We start from the raw sequence: 22,205 nt of genomic DNA, 5'->3' as shown, positions 1-22,205 counted from the left end.
CTCCATCCCTTGCATGTCATAGTTCATCACGAAGATCTAGTAGCTTAGTGATAGTGGCTAGAGAACTCTAGCCACCACTATCTTATCTAGAAGTTTAACTCCCACTTGATTTAAGTGATTGTAGCACCCAGACATTCTGAGCACATGCTCACTAGATGAGCTATTCTCCTCCATCTTGTTGGCAAAAGAACTTGTCAGAGGTCTCACACCTCTCAACACGGGCATGAGCCTGAAATCCCAATTTCAGCTCTTGGAACATCTCATATGTTCTATGGCGTTCAAAACGTCATTGGAATCCCGATTCTAAGCCGTAAAGTATGGTGCACTAAACTATCAAGTAGTCATCAGGATGTGTCTGTCAGGTGTTCACAACATCCACAGACGATGTTGTAGGGGTTTGCACATCGAGCGGTGCATCAAAGACGTAAGCCTTCTATGTAGCAGTGAGGACACTCCTCGGACTGCGGACCTAGTCCGCATCATTGCTTACAATATCTTTCAACTTAATCTTTCTCTAGGAACATATTGAAACAGGGAGCTACAACGTGAGCTATTTATCTACAACATATTTGCAAAGACAATTTAGACTATGTTCATGATAATTGAGTTCATCTAATCAAATTATTTAATGAACTCCCACTCAAATAGACATCCCTCTAGTCATCTAAGTGAAACATGATCCGAATCGACTAGGCCATGTCCGATCATCACGTGAGACGGACTAGTCATCAACGGTGAACATCTCATGTTGATCGTATCTTCTATACGACTCATGTTCGACCTTTCGGTCTTCCGTGTTCCGAGGCCATGTCTGTACATGCTAGGCTCGTCAAGTCAACCTAAGTGTTTCGCATGTGTCCCGAGGCCATGCCTGTACATGCTAGGCTCGTCAACACCCATTGTATTCGAACGTTAGAATCTATCACACCCGATCATCACATGGTGCTTCGAAACAACGAACCTTCGCAACGGTGCACAGTTAGGGGGAACACTTTTCTTGAAATTTTAGTGAGGGATCATCTTATTTAAGCTACCATCGTTCTAAGAAAATAAGATGTAAAACATGATAAACATCACATGCAATCAAATGGTGACATGATATGGCCAATATCATTTTGCTCCTTTTGATCTCCATCTTCGGGGCTCCATGATCATCGTTGTCACCGGCATGACACCATGATCTCCATCATCATGATCTCCATCACCGTGTCTTCTTGAAGTTGTCTTGTCATCTATTACTTATACTACTATGGCTAACGCTTTAGCAATAAAGTAAAGTAATTACATGACGTTTATGTTGACACGCAGGTCATAAATAAATTAAGACAACTCCTATGGCTCCTACCGGTTGTCATACTCATCGACATGCAAGTCGTGATTCCTATTACAAGAACATGATCAATCTCATACATCACATATATCATTCATCACATCCTTTTGGCCATATCACATCACAAGGCATATGCTGCAAAAACAAGTTAGACATCCTCTAATTGTTGTTGCAAGTTTTTACGTGGCTGCTATAGGTTTCTAGCAAGAACGTTTCTTACCTACACGAAAACCACAACGTGATATGCCAATTTCTATTTACCCTTCATAAGGACCCTTTTCATCGAATCCGATCTGACTAAAGTGGGAGAGACAGACACCCGATAGCCACCTTATGCAACTAGTGCATGTCAGTCGGTGGAACCAATCTCACGTAAGCGTACGTGTAAGGTCGGTCCGGGCCGCTTCATCCCACGATGCCGCTGAATCAAGATAAGACTAGTAATGGCAAGTAAATTGAAAATATCGACGCCCACAACTGCTTTGTGTTCTACTCGTGCATAGAAACTACACATAGACCTAGCTCTGATACCACTGTTGGGGATCGTAGCAGAAATTTAAAATTTTCTACGCATCACCAAGATCAATCTATGGAGTAATCTAGCAACGAGGGGAAGGAGAGTGCATCTACATACCCTTGTAGATCGCTAAGCGGAAGCGTTGCAAGAATGCGGATGAAGGAGTCGTACTCGTAGCGATTCAGATCGCGGTTGATTCTGATCTAAGCGCCGAACAACGGCGCCTCCGCGTTCAACACACGTGCAGCCCGGTGACGTCTCCTACGCCTTGATCCAGCAAGGGGAGAAGGAGAGGTTGGGGAAGACTCTGTCCAGCAGTAGCACGACGGCGTGGTGGTGGTGGAGGAGCGCGGGACTCCAGCAGGGCTTCGCCAAGCACTGCGAGATACGAGGAGGGAGAAAGGTAGGGCTGCGCCAAGAGAGAGATCAAATCGTATGTTGGGCAGCCCCCATACGTCAAGTATATATAGGGGGAGGGGAGGGGGCTGCACCCCCTCTAGGGTTCCCACCCCAAGGGGTGCGGCATCCCTAGATCCCATCTAGGGTGGCGGCCACAAGAAGGAGAGGGGGAGGTGCACCTGGGGTGGGCCTCAGGGCCCATCTGCCCTAGGGTTTGCCCCCTTCCCCTCTAGGAGGCGCCTTGGGCCTTGGTGGGAGGCGCCCCAGCCCACCTAGGGGCTGGTCCCTTCCCACTATTGGCCCATGTAGGCCTCCGGGGCTGGTGGCCCCACCTGGTGGACCCCCAGACCCCTCCGGTGGTCCCGGTACACTACCAGTGATGCCCGGAACACTTCCGATGGCCAAAACCATACTTCCTATATATCAATCTTTACCTCCGGACCATTCCGGAACTCCTCGTGACGTCCGGGATCTCATCTGGGAATCCAAACAACATTCGGTAACCGCGTACATACTTTCCCTATAACCCTAGCGTCATCGAACCTTAAGTGTGTAGACCCTACGGGTTCGGGAGTCATGCAGACATGGCCGAGACAACTCTCCGGTCAATAACCAATAGCGGGATCTGGATACCCATGTTGGTTCCCACATGCTCCACGATGATCTCATCGGATGAACCACGATGTCAAGGATTCAATCAATCCCGTATACAATTCCCTTTGTCTATCGGTACGATACTTGCCCGAGATTCGATCGTCGGTATCCGATACCTTGTTCAATCTCGTTACCGGCAAGTCTCTTTACTCGTTTCGTAACACATCATCCCGTGATCAACTCCTTGGTCACATTGTGCACATTATAATGATGTCCTACCGAGTGGGCCCAGAGATACCTCTCCGTTACACGGAGTGACAAATCCCAGTCTCGATTCGTGCCAACCCAATAGACACTTTCGAAGATACCCGTAGTGCACCTTTATAGCCACCCAGTTATGTTGTGACGTTTGGCACACCCAAAGCACTCCTATGGTATCCGGGAGTTGCACAATCTCATGGTTCAAGGAAATGATACTTGACATTAGAAAAGCTTTAGCATACGAACTAAATGATCTTGTGCTAGGCTTAGGATTGGGTCTTGTCCATCACATCATTCTCCTAATGATGTGATCCCGTTATCAACGACATACAATGTCCATGGTCAGGAAACCGTAACCATCTATTGATCAACGAGCTAGTCAACTAGAGGCTTACTAGGGACATGGTGTTGCCTATGTATCCCCACATGTATCTGAGTTTCCTATCAATACAATTCTAGCATGGATAATAAACGATTATCATGAACAATGAAATATAATAATAATAACTAATTTATTATTGCCTCTAGGGCATATTTCCAACAGGACCTTGTCACCTATGTGTGCGAAACGACATACGATGTCTCTTCCCGCCTTGATTTATTTTACAAAGGCAACATGCAACTATAGATAGAAGCGTCGTCCTAAAAATATGAAATTAATCACGGTTCGTTTTGCCTTTTTATACATTATTTGAGTTCCATAGGCATTTTGGAATGTACTTTCGTGTGTGCAAAGGTCATGTGTGTACTAGCCACATATGTAGTTCGATGTTCAATCTGTTTATGGAATCAAGTCCTTATACATGTTATTTTTCTGTAGACAGAGCAAATCACACGGCTTATTAGCAGCAATCGTCTATGTTATTATTGGTCTTCGTACACATTTCTGATTACAGACCTGTTTGCCGCGTATCACACACATCTTGTTCAGTTGAACCGTTTCCATTGTGTTGCCTAATCACACATAGTTCATCCTAGTGAACCGTATACTGTATATCGCACACACCTTCATCTGGCTGCCCATTTCTTTTGTTCCTCATCGTCGCAAACTGTTAATTGAACTAAACCATATGCCCTGCATCGCACACGGAACTAAAATCTGAACCGTGTTTGATGCATCCTCCATCGCAAATGTTTTGCATCTTTTTTGACGGTTTTTTACACCACTGTTTGCGATTATTGCATCGCACATAGTTTCGTCGAAGGGTCTCTGATTGTAGTGTCGCGTCAGCAGCATCCTGCAGTAGTGAAGGATCAAGATCTTGAGAGAATGATTAAATATAACAAATCTATGTATGGCTTGAAGATAGGATCATGATGAGCTTATATGTTGTGTCGTGGTTGATCAAGTCTTCAAGCAAGTAAGACAAGTAAGGAATTCATTGCGCGTCTCGAGAGATTGGGATGGAGCATGAAGAAGAGCAAGTGATGACCAATTCGATATTCATGGAGAAACCCGATATGGTCATGAGAGAATAGAGATATTAGTGATCATGTCTTGAAGCAAGGAAGTGAAGTGAAGGGTTCAAATGGACTTCAAGACACCAAGATTGAGCATGGAGTAAAGTAAAGGTTGAGCAAGATACAACTCAAAAGTTGAATTCTATACAGTCGACACACAAGAGCAAATGATGTACCACACGGGATCTTGTGGTATGGTAAGAGAAATTGTGAATTGCTTTGTCACTAACCCATACTATGTGTTTTATATGTTTATGTGGGTTAGGTTATTCTCATGGGCTTGCATCAAAAGAAGTATTTTAAGTAGATCGTATGAGAATGGCATCAAGTGAAGATGGTAACGAAGGTTGATAATTAAGGGCAAGTTCAAGATAGGCATTCTAGGGAACACATGCTTGAAGCCTGAAGATGATCACATGATGGACATGTGAAGGTCCATATAGGCATGATTGATGCATGTGGAGATGTTATACAAGACAATGCTTCTCATAAGGGTTATGTGGGAGCTATTTGAAGTATTCACCAAGTGATGTGATCAAGATTGCACTTCCAACTTGAAGCAAGCGTGAACGTCAACATCAAGCTCAAGTGAAACGCTCAAGGAAAAGGTATAACTTATCAAGGTTTTCCTAGTTTTACCAGTCCCATGGTGCTTGGTGGGAGATCGGATTACATGATTTATAGTCGTACTATCAAGAGGGGCTTTCGAGATAGTACTCTGATCACGTTGTGCGTAGAGTGCTCAAGCCTTTACATCTATTTGTCCTCCTTTTTGGTTGATCTTGGGTGTTTCTCTATGTGAGGACCTTGGGCTTGTCAAGTGCTTCAAAACGATCTCAAGATCATACAAATCAAAATTTGTATGAGAAAGTTATGCATGTTTTACTATCGAGGTGAATGCTATTTTTTTGAGGGCCGAAACTTTTGGTTTTTAGAATGTTGCAAAAATCTAGCCAAAAGGGGGCCCAAAAGTTCTAGCCTATGTTTTTTGTCTGTACAACGAGTATATTCGGTCGCTGACTATATAAGGTTCCCTTCTTCCCCATCAATTGGGGTTTTTGAATTTGAGATTTCCATCTTCTTTTGAGCTTTGTCCTCCTCCCCAAGACTCAAAACTCCATTGCATTTGGGGGAGGGGGGGACTATCCCATGGATCTCGGATTCATTTGTTGATCTCCTCCATTTATTTTTCTTCTCATCCATCCCTCGGTAGCATGACTTACTTTGCTGAGATTTGAGAGGAGGGGCGACCGTTCTTGTGTTCCCGCTTTGCATTTGTTGCATCAGTTTGAGCTCTCCATGCTGATTTGTTCGAGTAAGAGACCGTGAGCTTGTTAACTCTTGGACGCTCTTAGACGGTTTGGTGGTTGTTGCACCACCACCCTCTTTGTGGAGATTATGAAGAGACTCGAGTTGCTCCTTTGTGAGGATTGTGAAGTGGTCATGAATCTTGCCACCACAGAGTGGAGGAAGAAGCTAACCATAGTGGTTGGCAATTGCCTTCGTGTTGATATCTCAAGGAGAATAGAGTGAGACATTGCGGGGTTGGTGTGCCTTTGTGGTAACACCCATCTCTCCAACGAAAACTAGAGAATCGGTGGATACTTAAACTTCGTAAACATATATGTAGTCTCATGTCTCCTTTACTTCTTGCAATTCATACTTGCTACTATTGTTATATCTTGTGCTTAGTGTGACTACTAACTTTCATACTTGCTACTATTGTTTCTATATCTTGTGATATAACTTGTGTGTAAACTTGTAGTTTTTACTTGAGCTTATGTGTATCCTTAATTTTCTGTATCTTGTGATATACATGGTGTAAGTTTGTGCAACTTACTTGTGCTTGCTAGTATACTCATTGTTCTCATCGTGTTTAGCTTTAAGTTGTCGTTGCACTTAATTGAGTCTAGCATATTTAGGATTTGTATTTGAAAAATATCCACCTAGTTAATTTACGCATTAGGATAAAGCCAAATACATAAAAGTTTTTAAAGCTACTATTCACCCCCCTCTAGGAGACATCATGGTCCTTTCAACGGTGCCCATTCAAGATCGAATTGGTATTTTTAGTTTAAAAATAGTAATTAATCAAAACAACATAAATGAAAAATCATTCCATTTCATCAAAACAAAAAAAATAGATATTTCACTCCATTCCATCACAAAAGTTTGTATTATTTCTTTGGAGTACATAACTAGACCAACATCAACGATCGATGGAAATAGGGGTAGCCAAAAGGTAACTTTGAGCCGTGTCCCGCAGAAGGAAAAGGCATGTGCTCTAATCCCCAAGCTTGTTGAATAAGGGAAATGAAAATGCTAAAGATGATTTACCAACACACAAAGTGCATAAACACACCACTTAAGCCTACCTCCCTTGTGAAATTACGAACAACATCACCTAAATAGGAAATCATCCTATTTGGAGGAGATGTAGAACCAAAAGCTACCCCAAACCTAACCCTAAATCCCAAGGGTCGGCTGGTGCCGAAAACACAACTCAAGCACATCCATAATTGTACTAGACTGACACACAAGCAAAGCTCTTCCACTCCCTTTGATCACCAGATGCTTACATACAACAAGGTAAACACAACAAAACATAATTTACCTAGCAAACAATACCAACTATGAAGTAAACTTTACTAAATGAGTATCAACTTACTATGAAGTAAGATGCTGACTGATCTATCTTCTTCCCTAGCGAGACTGTGGGTCCAGTCTCCCTCCGCCTGTCGCTCCAACGACGGGAGGGGGTGGGGACCCCAGGGTTTCAATCTGGTGGTGGGTGGTGATTGGGTCAGGAATAAAGTTAGGCTTTGTCTCCGATCGATGGTGGCAAGATGATGGCGTCGTTGCTGGCATGAATAAGGTCTTCTTGTCTTGCCCCCGTTTCGGTGGTGCTTCTTCATATCGTGGGGAGGCATGTGGAGGATGGTGTGTCCTATGATCTGGTTGTACCGCTCTAGTTTTTTCGTCTACAAATCTGTCTCGGTGGCGATGTCCGGCATTGTAGACAACGTAGTCGTGCGTCCGGTGGCAGAGCATGAACCAAATACAAGGGGAGGCCAAAAGAGTTAGGGAGATTAGAGAGGCCGGATTATTAGTAGGGAGTTTTATGCCTAGGAGGAGCTTATCCTTGCAAATTTCTCATGGAAGGGGTGGCGGACCCTCCTTGGTCCCGTCGGAGCTCCGCCAGTGTGTGCGTCTCATCGTCTATCTTCAATTTTGACCGATAAAGGTTGGACAACCTCGGCCTCATAGGTAGTGTGCGAGATTTGTGTTCCTAACTTCTGCAGGTAGCAACTAACATAAATTGCTTAGTACTCCCTCCGGTCCTTTTTACTCTGCATATCATATTTGTGTCAAGTCAAACATTACAAAGTTAGACCAAATTTGTATTAAACAATATTAACATCTACGATACCAAATATATATACCATGAACCTACATTTCATAACGAATCTAACATATTTGCACTGTGAATGATGATACTTTTTTTCTATATATTTGGTCCAAGTAGAGATACCTTGAATTTCGACACAACTTATATGCAGACGAAAAATGACCAGGGAGTAGGTACTTAATAAGAGTTCGTTAACTAAAATGATATCGAGAATAATTATTTGTAGCAAGCCCTGCCAATCAAATACTTTAATCAGATAACTAAAAAGAACGTTGAATGTAAGATGAAAAGCTTTCTAAAAAATATATTAGCGGACGGAGGTTGGTGGAACAACGACATCCGGCCTCCCACCCTCACGGGCTCCCAGAGATTCTTTCACGGTAGGTGATCCCAACCATCGTCCGGGTCTGCTCCACTCGCAGGCGTCCATCGCATACCAAACCCACGCCGGTCACTGACGCCCCAGCCCAGTTCGACCTTCCTACCCACGACGAGTGTGCGCATAGGCCTGGCAACTCACGCCATCCCCACGTGTTACCACTCCCTGGACCGGATCCAACATGCATCCCGTCGGCCGTGGCGTCGCGCTCGCCAGCGCCGCACCGGTTTGGCGGCTCCCCGCTCGGCACCACGCCATGCCACCGGGTGCAACGGACGCCGCAAAAAATACGGCCCGGCGGGCAGCGACCTCCACAGAATTTTCTGCGGCGGGAGGGGAGATTGGGGCGGAGGAAAGCGATAAGGTCCAGGCAGCATTGCAGCGCCGGAGTTGGGACGCGCGTCGTCTCGTCGTCTGGACCCATCCATCCATCGTCTTCCTCCCGACGATACCTCCCCCCCGGCGCCCGTTCCCACTCCGCTTGCCCGTTTCTGTGGCTGGGCCTCTTATACCGGCCGCGGCTCGGCCCCTCGTCCATCCAAACGCCATCCTCCTCCCCGCCTCCCGTTGCCGATCACCACTGTCAGCGCCCACGTCACTCTGAGACCTCCCTCTCGTGCCGTGCTCTCCACCTCACTCCCACCCCACCCCAGCTGAGGGGACAGCTGAGGAGGAGTAGCCGAACCGAACGCGCCGATATATATTGGCCAACCAAACCAAATCACAGTCCCTAACCAAGCCACACCCGCTCTTCTCGCCAGGAACGGAGGCCACCCACCTCCCACCCCATCCACCCCCGCCGCCGCCAGTCCAATGGAGCGCGCACGCCGCCTCGCCAGCCGCGCGCTGCTGCGCCGCCTCCTCGCGGCCTCCTCCTCCGCCACGTCCCCGGCGCCGTCCCGCGGCGTCTCCACCCTGGCGCCCAAGCCGGCGGCCGGGTCGCGCCCCCGCGCGCGCCCGGCCCACCAGTACACGCCCGGCCGCCCCGTCTCCGTGTCGGCGCTGCAGCCCAGCGACACCTTCCCGCGGAGGCACAACTCCGCCACCCCCGCCGAGCAGGCCGTCATGGCGTCCGAGTGCGGCTTCAACACCCTCGACGCGCTCATCGACGCAACCGTCCCGGCCGCAATCCGCGCGCCGCCGATGCAGTTCACCGGCAAGTTCGACGCCGGCTTCACCGAGTCGCAGATGCTCGAACACATGGCGCACCTCGCCTCCATGAACAAGACCTACAAGTCCTTCATCGGGATGGGCTACTACAACACCCACATCCCGGCCGTCATACTGCGCAACCTCATGGAGAACCCCGCGTGGTACACGCAGTACACGCCCTACCAGGCGGAGATCGCGCAGGGACGCCTCGAGTCGCTGCTCAACTACCAGACCATGGTCGCCGACCTCACCGGCCTGCCCATGTCCAACGCCTCGCTGCTCGACGAGGCCACCGCCGCCGCCGAGGCCATGGCCATGTGCCTCGGCATCGTCAAGTCCAAGAAGAAGACCTTCCTCATCGCCTCCAACTGCCACCCGCAGACCATTGACATCTGCCAGACGCGTGCCACCGGCTTCGACATCAACGTCGTCGTCTCGGCCGCCAAGGACTTCGACTACAGCAGCGGCGACGTCTGCGGCGTGCTCGTGCAGTACCCCGGCACCGAGGGGGAGGTGCTGGACTACGCCGAGTTCGTCAAGGACGCGCACGCGCACGGCGTCAAGGTGGTGATGGCCACTGACCTGCTCGCGCTCACCACGCTGCGCCCGCCGGGCGAGATTGGCGCCGACATCGCCGTGGGCTCCGCGCAACGGTTCGGCGTGCCCATGGGGTACGGCGGCCCGCACGCTGCGTTCCTCGCCACCTCCCAGGAGTACAAGCGGCTGATGCCCGGCCGCATCATCGGAGTGAGCGTCGACTCCAGCGGCAAGCCCGCGCTCCGCATGGCGATGCAGACCAGGGAGCAGCACATCCGGCGAGACAAGGCCACCAGCAACATCTGCACCGCGCAGGTACGCCAGCACCCCACCCACTCACCAAATTGCCTGATAGTGACATCACAATACGTGGTTAAGAGTTCGTGATACATGATACGGGTGGGTGGGTTAGTGGCCGAGCATATATTGTCATATACTAGTGTTAGTGATTGATTAGATACTTTGTCACTTTATAGGCGTTGCTCGCCAACATGGCAGCGATGTATGCTGTCTACCATGGGCCTGCTGGCCTGAAGGCGATCGCCGACCGTGTCCATGGCCTGGCTGGTACTTTCGCCCATGGTTTGAAGAAGCTCGGGACAGTGACGGTGCAAGAGCTGCCCTACTTCGACACGGTCAAGATCACTTGCGCTGATGCTAATGCGATTGCCGAGGAGGCCCGCAAAAACGAGATGAACCTTCGCGTTGTCGACGCGAACACGGTTCGTTTTCAGCTGATTTCTGCTGTGATCCACTCCAACCGAATTAATTCTGAGTTTCGAGCATTAATTTCGAGTTGTGATATTGTAGATCACCGTTGCCTTCGATGAGACCACCACCTTGGAGGATGTTGACAAGCTGTTCAAGGTTTTCTCTGGTGGCAAGCCAGTAAGTAGTCACTCCACCAGTGCATAATCCGGGTGCTTCATGTCAAATTATGTCGCAATTTTAAATGATGTTCTGGAAACAACGCTTTCAGGTGGACTTCACAGCTGAATCCATCGCACCTGAGGTCTCAAGCTCAATTCCTCCTAGCCTTGTGCGCGACAGCCCCTACTTGACTCACCCAATCTTTAGCATGTACGTTCATAGTCAAAATTTTGCATCTTTTGCGTCAGTAATCTTATTTATTTATTTCCAAACAAAAGCATTTGTGCACAGAGCACGTACTCCACTAATTTGTCAGAATGATTGGAACAAACTGAATATATGTTGTGGCCTTGCAGGTACCACACTGAGCACGAGCTCCTCCGTTACCTGCATAAGTTGCAATCCAAGGATCTCTCACTGTGCCACAGTATGATCCCTCTTGGTTCTTGCACCATGAAACTAAATGCTACCGTCGAGATGATGCCTGTCACCGATCCCAAGTTCGCCAACATGCACCCATTTGCCCCTATTGATCAAGCTGCTGGCTATCATGTATGGACCATTTAGCATTTATTTAGTTTCTAATGAAAAATAAAAAATATACCAATGTTATGAATTGACTTGTTTTATTATGAAGGAAATGTTTGACAACCTGGGCGATCTGTTGAACACCATCACTGGTTTTGATTCGTTCTCTTTGCAACCGAATGCTGGTGCTTCAGGAGAGTATGCTGGACTGATGGTTATTCGGGCCTACCACAAGGTATGTCATGATAAACACGCTGTGCTAGTTCTGTTGCTTTGTTTAGCACTCTTTGTTTACGAACCATGTGCAAAAAATGCAGGCAAGAGGAGACCACCACCGAAATGTCTGCATCATTCCTGTCTCTGCGCACGGTACAAACCCTGCAAGTGCTGCTATGTGTGGAATGAAGATTGTTGCCGTTGGAACTGATGCCAAAGGTAACATTAACATTGAGGAGTTGAGGAAAGCTGCTGAAGCAAACAAGGACAACCTGTCTGCTCTGATGGTACTGTTTCCACGCTCTGTCAATATGAGAGTTCATCACAAGTTGCAACCTCAGTGCTACTCTTTCAGCTCAGTTGTTCATTACTAAATTTTGAGCTATCATTCTGAATCTATACTATACTACCATATTAAGTGTGATGGAGCAATTAGGAGACTTTCATTTTCTTGCAGCTTCTAATCTGTTATGTAATTAAAATATTTACTACCCAGGGCTAGAAATTTACCACATTAATCAGAAGAAAAAGAGAAAAATCTATACTGCCTCCTTTCGTGCGTTCAGATTTTAGTGGTGTAGAATAATTAATTTGATGGAAGCATGTTATAGTATCCAGCCACACAAGTTGCATGGAAATTGGGTTAGCGTATGTTAAAATGGAAATCAGACAACTGCTTCATAGAACCTTTTGTGGGAAGCTATTTGAATTAATTGACATATAATGGAAGAATTTGTCGAAATACATTATTTTATATCATTATATTTTGAAGCTACATATGGTTGATGAATAAGAGTAACTCTTCTTTTAAGCAAGTGATTAAGAGTAACTTACTTGGAAGCATGGGAAATGTTGAGTTCACTGAGGAAAGTTTATTGAAGAATTTTTTGTATCATTTTGTGCCAAGAATAACAGAATGTTGTGTGATTACCTTATTCCTCAGGTTACCTATCCTTCAACCCATGGAGTCTATGAAGAAGGCATTGATGAGATATGCAGGATTATTCATGAGAACGGCGGTCAGGTCTATATGGATGGAGCTAACATGAACGCTCAGGTTAGTTCACTGCACTTTGTTATGCCACTTTGTCTACTTGATCCTTATGCAATTGCCCCCTTCAAGTGTTATATACTAATATATGATGTATGCTGGTCCACAGATTGTATATATATCTTGTCAATATAATGAAGTTTATTCTGAAAAAATTGCGAACTACATATTCTATTAGTTTCTTTTATCTACTTGTTATTTGTTATGTTAAAAAAGGTGATTATTTGTACTTATCCAGTTTATGGATGCTAAGCTATGTTTTCTGTAAGAAAATATGTCTTTGAGTTCACCTGAACCTAAACTTTTTTAACTGAAAATCTGAACCTAATTGAGAAATTGTGCTCTGGTAATTTCAGACATCTCATACTACTATGTATCCTACAGAGAGAAATAATTCTCTTCTACCTACTTTTTTTTACAGGTTGGGTTGACAAGCCCTGGTTTTATTGGAGCAGATGTTTGCCATCTTAACCTTCACAAGACATTTTGCATTCCACATGGTGGAGGTGGTCCTGGCATGGGTCCTATTGGTGTTAAGAAGCACTTGGCGCCATTTTTGCCATCTCATCCAGTGGTAGGTATCTTGATTTTTAATGTTATCAGTGCAAATAAAATCATATTATTCAGATCTCACTCCTAATAAAATATAAAGAACAGATGAGCTTTATATTTGGTGGCGTGCCGTCTCTTTGTATTTTTCATTTTGCATGATTAAATTACTAAGAAAGTGTTTGGTGATGATGTGTTAACTACTCGAACCATGGCTTTAATGTTGAGTACTAATAACCAAAAGAATGAATCTTAATTTCTTTTGCTTGACTTTTCTCGTTTCATTTAAAAGAAAATGCAGCTACATTATCAGACTAATTTGGCAATTCATTAGATCCCCACTGGTGGCTTCCCTCTCCCTGAGAAAACCGACCCTCTTGGTTCCATTTCTGCTGCTCCATGGGGATCTGCTTTGATTCTTCCAATTTCGTACACCTACATAGCCATGATGGGCTCTCAGGGACTCACTGAAGCTTCAAAGATTGCTATCCTGAACGCGAACTACATGGCAAAGCGTCTGGAGGTACTTGATGTTACTCATTTGGTCACACATTACATGACCTTTACTAAAATAAATATTTTATGGTTGAACTACTTTTCTAACTTGTAACGAAATCTGCAGAAACACTACCCAGTTCTTTTCCGTGGAGTCAATGGAACTGTTGCCCATGAATTCATCATTGATTTAAGAGGGTTCAAGGTACTTGTCCGAATCATTTGAGCACTGGTGCCTTGTGCATTATCCATATCAATTCACTGACTGGATCTTGGAATTTTTGACAGGCAACTGCTGGTATTGAGCCTGAGGATGTGGCGAAGCGCTTGATGGACTACGGATTCCATGGGCCAACCATGTCATGGCCCGTTCCAGGCACACTTATGATTGAACCCACTGAAAGTGAAAGCAAGGTAAGCATGTCTAAGTCAATCTACTGCTTTTGGTTGCACCAACCGTTGGTTTTTGCATTAGCTTACTGCCACATCGTTTGTCTTGCAGGCTGAACTAGACAGGTTCTGTGATGCCCTTATCTCCATCAGAGAGGAAATTGCAGAGGTAGAAAATGGCAAAGCAGATGCACACAACAATGTCCTGAAGGTAATCTACTCCGAATGGTCTCCATAAATAACTAAAACATTTTCCCAACAGTTTGAGCTTTTGGCTGAACTGTCTGGTGCATGCAACTCAATGCACATGAACTGAGAAGTTAACCTTGTTCTCCCCGTCTTATTACGCAGGGCGCTCCTCACCCACCCCAACTCCTGATGGGTGACGCATGGACTAAGCCATACTCTAGGGAGTATGCTGCGTTCCCCGCCGCGTGGCTTCGTGGTGCCAAGTTCTGGCCAACAACATGTACTGATAATTCCAAAGCCTTCACACATTGCCTACAATTTATTCTTTGACATACAAACTAATAATCTCTCTTATGCTCTTACCAGGTCGTGTGGACAACGTGTACGGGGATCGCAACCTGATCTGCACTCTGCAGCAGGCATCCCAGGTGGCAGAGGAAGCTGCAGCTGCCACCGCGTAATCTTCTGATGATGACGATCCTGGTGTGTGAAACAGTGTGAAGTTATCATGCTTCCTGTAGGAGGGAAGCATGCTTGCTTCTAAATCCCTCATGTACTGTATATATTCTCCTCAAATGCCACCTTCTCCTGTATCCTCTGTACCCCCCACGGCCCCCACTGCCTCCCCATTCCCATTTGAAAGTGAAATTAGCTATATTGGCTAGCATTTCCACTCTTCTCTGAATACAGGACAAATAATGGAGATCTGTTTTGATGTCCTAGCCATACACGGAAAGAAAATCTAGTTATTCTCAGATTGTCTACTCTTATATATCAATAGTACTGTTGATAACTTGAGCCTAAGGTCAGCCTGACTTTGGAAGGCCAACAACTGCTCAAAGAAGGGTTAAATTATCAGCCTGCCTTAGTGGGTATCATCTTACCAAGCAGTAGAATAATCTAGTCACTTTGTCAATGGGAATGCCATATGGAGAACACCCCTTGTTAGCATATGAAATGTATGAAAACCTAAAGCAAAATACTCTGCCTTGTAGAAAATTAATTTTCATACCAGACTGTTTTAAAGAGGCGAAGAATGAATTGAGATTTCTTGCATATTTGTCACCCTCAAGTAGGAACATCGTATCATTCATGTCCATACTTCAGAAAAATGGCAAGGTCATATTATGTAGAGTAACTAGCATAAAACCACCACAATTATGGCTAAAATCACACAAAGCGCGAAAAAAAACACCGGCCCATGGTTAATGATCGAGCAAAGACACCCAAACTGACATGGCACGTGGGTAACAGATGCGGCTGACAAACGTTAACGATGTGGTCAAGACATTAACATAATTGTCAGTTGTTGATCAATAGATCAATGAATTGTATGTCAGTTTTTGATGAGTGAATCAATGATTCTAGGGTTGCCTCGGCACCAAAGGCAACTAATTATGGTTAGGGTGATCACAAAGTTGCCTCGGTGTCAAAGGCAACAAAATTAGGGCCTCGGCGTCAAGGGTGGCTAATTATGATTAGGGTGAATCTAGATCTGGCGGTGGAGGTGTGTTTGGGACGATGTCTCTTGCATAGGCAGGGAACATCCTAACGAAAGTCCTACTTGATGCCCATGACAACAACATCCATGGGTGTTGTTTCCTTGCTGAAGGTGTCGGTGGGCAGCTGGAGCACCCTTGACATGCAGGCAACATTAGGCAGGCCTCGTTGGTCTCCCTCTCGGGACCGGAGCGACACTTGTCCGCCTCCTTTCGGACATTTCTTCCCTTCATGGTGTCTTTCAGGTCCAATCAAAATTGTTAGCACAAGACTGGGAGTGACTACTGAGTGAGCATAAAAACCACAATTATACATACTTTATTAGTAAAATCATTGAGAAAAACATAAACATGATGATAACCTACAAACTTGAATGCCACCAAGGCTGAATTGGAATTTATCAAATATGTGTAAACATGTGCCATGCCAATCATTTGTCCTTCATTGGAAGATACTTACTACCACAATATGAAAGGCTTAACTTAATGTTTGCATTTAATGCTTTCTGTCATCATTATATAACACCCTATATGATTAAAGATCTGAACTATCATAGTTTTTACTAATTTTTACAAATTAAAGAGGGATGCATGTTTACTTCTCAACACATATAATTTGAAGTACATGGTATTAAATTTAGTCATAAGTTTTACTCTAAAGATGTAAGTGAAGCATAAGAGTAATTGCATTATAAGTTGTTCCGATAGTTATAAGTAAGATTAAAGAGTGTTAGATCCAATATGATAGTACTCTCACAAGACATAGACAATTGTTTCATTCATAAAAACAAACAAAGAAGAGCAAAAGAATTCTCTTTTCCTAGTTTTTATAAGAAAACACATAGAAAGGATTTTAAAAAGGGGAAACATGTAGAAAGCAAACATAGGTAATAAAGAAGCATGAAATCTAAGAAAACCAAAGAACAATAAACAAAAATATTTTGGATTTTTTTGTCTTATAAAGAAAAGCAAAAGAGAGCAAAGAAAACCAGAAGAAGAACCAAAGAAAAAACCAAAGGCAAATAAAATCAATACATATTTTGTTGCTTTGGAAAACAAACAAAATAAGAACCAAGAAAATATTTTTGTCATTTTCTAAAGCCAAGGAAAAACCGAAAGAAAACCAAATAAAATAAATTTGGAATTTTTCTTTAGAAGACAAAAGAACCAAATAAGAAGCCAATGAATAACAAATGAAAAGTAAAAAAATATACAAATGAAATATCAATAGAAAAACATATGATTTAAAAGCATATTGCAAGTATAAGTGAAGTCCAAGAGCAACAATCTCAGCCACACTCAAAAGATAAAAGTGAAGTTCATAGAGCATTCTATAAATATTCAATAAGGACCATTAAGAATTATCCCCTAACCAACATTGTGTACTTCTATTGACAATAAAAAGAAAGACAATGCTCCAAAAGTTTACGCGTGTCATGTGAACAAATGAAAACATAGGTCAATATGAGACAAACTGCTATTTATTGTGGAAGATGGGAGGCACCAGGTGACAGCGTCCTAGACTAGGGGTACTAACCATGTCGGCCCCATCATAGTGGGCCGGGCTGAGGACCCTGGATCATCAACAAATGAGCCAAGATTACCATGCCTTTCGGTGTGCTCAAGATGGAATCCTCCAAAGACTTGGCGCATACTCCAAGACACATTTGAATCGTCAGCGTGTTTATTCTTATATGTAACCGACCTTATGTAAGCCCTAGATATCCTTAGTCCCTATATAAGCTGAGGGGTTTTAGCTTGTAGGGTAGATAATCATACACTCACATATGATCTCGAGGTAGATCTAAATTAGACCAATTCAATTCCGTCTTCTAAACTAAGAAAACAATGCTTTTGATTTGATCTCATCCTTCACAATGAGAATTTATCTTTGTTCAGTGATAACTTAATCTTGCAATAAAACACTATTGCTTGGAAGGTCATCATGTACCTTGTACTCCAACACAATCAATATAATAAGAGCATGACGTAGGGTTTTACCTCTTCGAGAGGGCTCGAACCTTGATAAATATTGTGTCCCTTGTTCATCATGTTATCATGCAGCTAAGATCACCAGCTCGGGACCCCCTACCCGAGATCTACATGATTTAACTCCGACACCGGGACATCCCCAAGCTTGGAAAATTGAGTCCTCTTCAAATGATTTTTGGGTATGCCTTGGCCATCCCCAAGTTTGAGCTCTTGCTCTCCAGCATCCTCTCATATCACTGTCTTCCCGGATTTTAGCAACTTCACGCACACAAAACTTAACAGAACTTCGTCAGAGAGGTTAGTATAAATAAAATCAAATCCTAATCGCGCCTTGCTGCAACATTATTATAAAATAATAATTTAACATTAGCTACTGCATGCTAACACAATTTTCAAATTCCTACCTCACAATAGGACCAATAAAAAGCAATCATACACAATTAAAGAAACAATAACAACAATATGTTTAAACATGGTAGTCTATAAAGAGCCAATGATACATATATTTATGCAAATCCAAAAAATCTGAAAAATAGCACGTAACAGAAAACTCAAATATGTGATGTGTTAAAATTTCATGATTTTACAATGCTCCGTTGAATTGATTTGATTTTTACTAGCAGCAAAACTTTTTTCTCGCACAACACACATAAACTTGCAATCTAAAACATGCTAAAGATAAATCTTGCACTAGTTATGGTACAATGGTTTTATACAATGGGTTAATTTTTTTAGAAGCTTTCATGAAAAAAAAATTATTTCATGAGCATGAACACCTATGATGATTATTGTGATGATACTTATGCTATAAAAAGTAGTGATTATATTTATAAAACTTGTCATGATTATGAGTACCCTTTCTCTGAACATTACTCTTTTAATGTGGAAACAATTTATAGTATTCAAGTCTCTTATGATACTCCCACTATCCCGAATAAGAAGAATTTTGCTTATGTGGAGAGTAATAAAAATTCTATGCTTGTAGATCATGAAAAGAATGCTTTAGGTGCTGGTTATATTGTTGAATTCATTCATGATGCTACTGAAAATTATTATGAGGGAGGAATATATGCTTGTAGGAATTTCAATAATATCAAGTTTCCTCTCTATGTGCTTAAAATCTTGAAGTTATGCTTGTTTTACCTTCCTATGCTAGTTGATTATTGTTCCCATAAATTGTTTGCTCACAAAATCCCCATGCATAGGAAGTGGGTTAGAATTAAATGTGCTAGTAATATCCTTCATGATGCTCTCTCTATGTTACAATTCTTATCTTTTATGTGAGCATCATTGAAATCATCATGCCTAGCTAGGGGCGTTAAACGATAGCGCTTGTTGGGAGGCAACCCAATTTTATTTTTGTTCCTTGCTTTTTGTTCATATTTAGTAATAAATAATTCATCTAGCCTCTGTTTAGATGTGGTTTTATGCTTTTAGTTAGTGTTTGTGCCAAGTAGAACCTTTGGGAAGACTTGGGGAAAGTCTTGTTGATCATGCTGTAAAAAAACAGAAACTTTAGCGCTCACGAGAATTGCTACCATTTTTATTTGGAAAGTGATATTTAGTTAATTCTTTTTGCAGATGATTAATAGATAAATTACTCAGGTCCAGAAATTTATTTGAGAATTTTATGGGTTCCAGAAGTTTGCGTTAGTTACAGATTACTACAGACTGTTCTGTTTTTGACAGATTCTGTTTTTCGTGTGTTGTTTGCTTATTTTAATGAATCTATGGCTAGTAAAATAGTTTATAACCATAGAGAAGTTGGAATACAGTAGTTTTAACACCAATATAAATAAATAATGAGTTCATTACAGTACCTTGAAGTGGTGTCTTGTTTTGTTTCGCTAACGGAGCTCACGAGTTTTCTGTTAAGTTTTGTGTTGTGAAGTTTTCAAGTTTTGGGTAAAGATTCGATGGACTATGGAATAAGGAGTGGAAAGAGCCTAAGCTTGGGGATTCCCAAGGCACCCCAAGGTAATATTCAAGGACAACCAAGAGCCTAAGCTTGGGGATGCCCCGGAAGGCATCCCCTCTTTCGTCTTCGTTCATCGGTAACTTTACTTGGAGCTATATTTTTATTTACCACATGATATGTGTGTTGCTTGGAGCGTCATTTTATTTTCTTTAGTTTTGCTTGCTGTTTGAATAAAGTATAAAGATCTGAAATTCTTAAATGTTAGAGAGTCTTCACATAGTTGCATAATTATTCAACTACTCATTGATCTTCACTTATATCTTTCGGAGTAGTTTGTTGTTGCTCTAGTGCTTCACTTATATCTTTTTAGAGCACGGTGGTGGTTTTATTTTATAGAAATAGATGAACTCTCATGCTTAACTTATATTATTTTGATAGTCCTAAACAACATGGTAATGTGCTTAATCCTAATATGCTAGGTATTCAATATTAGTAAAAACTTTCTTATGAGTGTGTCGAATACTAAGAGAAGTTTGATGCTTGATGATTATTTTGAGACATGGAGGTAATAATATCAAAGTCGTGCTAGTTGAGTAGTTGTGAATTTGATAAATGCTTGTGTTGAAGTTTGCAAGTCCCGTAGCATGCACGTATGGTAAACGTTATGTAACAAATTTGAAACATGAGATGTTATTTGATTGTCTTCCTTATGAGTGGCGGTCGGGGACGAGCGATGGTCTTTTCCTACCAATCTACCCCCCTAGGAGCATGCGCGTAGTGCCGAGGTTTTTGATGACTTGTAGACTTTTGCAATAAGTATGTGAGTTCTTTATGACTAATGTTGAGTCCATGGATTATACGCACTCTCACCCTTCCATCCTTGCTAGCCTCTTCGGTACCGTGCATTGCCCTTTCTCACATTGAGAGTTGGTGCAAACTTCGCCGGTGCATCTAAACCCCGTGATATGATACGCTCTTTCACACATAAACCTCCTTATATCTTCCTCAAAATAGCCACCATACCTACCTATTATGGCATTTCCATAGCCATTCCGAGATATATTGCCATGCAACTTTCCACCATTCCGTTTATCATGACACATTCATCATTGTCATATTGCTTTGCATGATCATGTAGTTGACATAGTATTTGTGGCAAAGCCACCATTCATAATTCTTTCATACATGACACTCTTGGTTCATTGCAATCCCGGTACACCGCCGGAGGCATTCATATAAGGTCATCTTTGTTCTAGTATCGAGTTGTAATCATTGAGTTGTAAATAAATAGAAGTGTGATGATCATCATTTTCTAGAGCATTGTCCCAAGTGAAGGAATAAAAAAGAGAAAGGCCATAAAAAAAGAGAGAAGGCCCAAAAAAGAGAAAAAAAGAAAAATGACATAAAAAAGAGAAGGCCCCAAAAAATGAGAGAAAAAGAGAGAAGGGACAATGCTACTATCCTCTGCCACACTTGTGCTTCAAAGTAGCACCATAATCTTCATGATAGAGAGTCTCTTGTTTTGTCACTTTCATATACTAGTGGGAATTTTTCATTATAGAACTTGGCTTGTATATTCCAATAATGGGCCTCCTCAAGTGCCCTAGGTCTTCGTGAGCAAGAAAGTTGGATGCACACCCACTTAGTTTTTTTTGTTGAGCTTTCATACATTTATAGCTCTAGTGCATCCGTTGCATGACAATCCCTACTCCTTGCATTAACATCATCGATGGGCATCTCCATAGCTCATTGATTAGCCTCGTTGATGTGAGACTTTCTTCTTTTTTGTCTTCTCCACATAACCCCCATCATCATATTCTATTCCACCCATAGTGCTATGTCCATGGCTCGCGCTCATGTATTGCGGGAAGGTTTATGAGTTTGAGATTACTAAAGTATGAAACAATTGCTTGGCTTGTCATCAGGGATGTGCATGATGAGAGCATTCTTGTGTGACGGAAATGGAGCATGACTAAACTATATGATTTTGTAGGGATGAACTTTCTTTGGCCATGTTATTTCGAGAGGACATAATTGCTTAGTTAGTATGCTTGAAGTATTATTATTTTTATGTCAATATGAACTTTTATCTTGAATCTTTCGGATCTGAATATTCATGCCATAATTAAGAAGAATTACATTGAAATTATGCCAAGTAGCACTCCGCATCAAAAATTCTGTTTTTATCATTTACCTACTCGAGGACGAGCAGGAATTAAGCTTGGGGATGCTGATACATCTCCAATGTATCTATAACTTTTGATTGCTCCATGCTATATTATCTTCTGTTTTGGATGTTTATGGGCTTTATTATACACTTTTATAGTATTTTTGGGACTAACCTATTAACCCAGAGCCCAGTGCCAGTTTCTGTTTTTTCCTTGTTTTAGAGTATCGCAGAAAAGGAAAATCAAACGGAGTCCAATTGACCTGAAACTTCACGGAACTTATTTTTGGAAGGAAAGCAAC

The 22,205-nt window shown here is 42.9% G+C and overlaps 1 protein-coding gene across 1 annotated transcript; it reads left to right on the top strand.

Moving 5' to 3' along the window:
• Window positions 1-9,148: 9,148 nt before the first annotated feature.
• LOC119268662 (glycine dehydrogenase (decarboxylating) 1, mitochondrial-like) lies at window positions 9,149-15,087 on the top strand. Its single transcript, XM_037550346.1, has 15 exons — window positions 9,149-10,354; window positions 10,516-10,761; window positions 10,850-10,927; window positions 11,019-11,119; window positions 11,266-11,461; window positions 11,547-11,672; window positions 11,755-11,940; window positions 12,597-12,710; window positions 13,126-13,278; window positions 13,588-13,776; window positions 13,876-13,953; window positions 14,037-14,162; window positions 14,251-14,349; window positions 14,490-14,607; window positions 14,694-15,087. Exons 1-15 carry the CDS (start codon window positions 9,164-9,166, stop codon window positions 14,786-14,788), a joined length of 3,096 nt encoding a protein of 1,031 aa, XP_037406243.1. The 5' UTR covers window positions 9,149-9,163; the 3' UTR covers window positions 14,789-15,087.
• The last annotated feature ends 7,118 nt before the right edge of the window (window positions 15,088-22,205 follow it).

This window comes from Triticum dicoccoides, chromosome 3A, assembly GCF_002162155.2.
Source record: "Triticum dicoccoides isolate Atlit2015 ecotype Zavitan chromosome 3A, WEW_v2.0, whole genome shotgun sequence".
Taxonomy (NCBI): domain Eukaryota; kingdom Viridiplantae; phylum Streptophyta; class Magnoliopsida; order Poales; family Poaceae; genus Triticum; species Triticum dicoccoides.
Note: the sequence above shows the minus strand (reverse complement) of the source record. Positions and strands in the feature narration are given on the sequence as shown.

Coding starts and splice junctions, on each gene's coding strand:
- LOC119268662 (XM_037550346.1), top strand. CDS start 9,164: ATGGAGCGCGCACGCCGCCTCGCCAGCCGCGCGCTGCTGCGCCGCCTC. Junction 10,355..10,515: donor GCAACATCTGCACCGCGCAG/GTACGCCAGCAC, acceptor GTCACTTTATAG/GCGTTGCTCGCCAACATGGC. Junction 11,462..11,546: donor ATCAAGCTGCTGGCTATCAT/GTATGGACCATT, acceptor TTTATTATGAAG/GAAATGTTTGACAACCTGGG.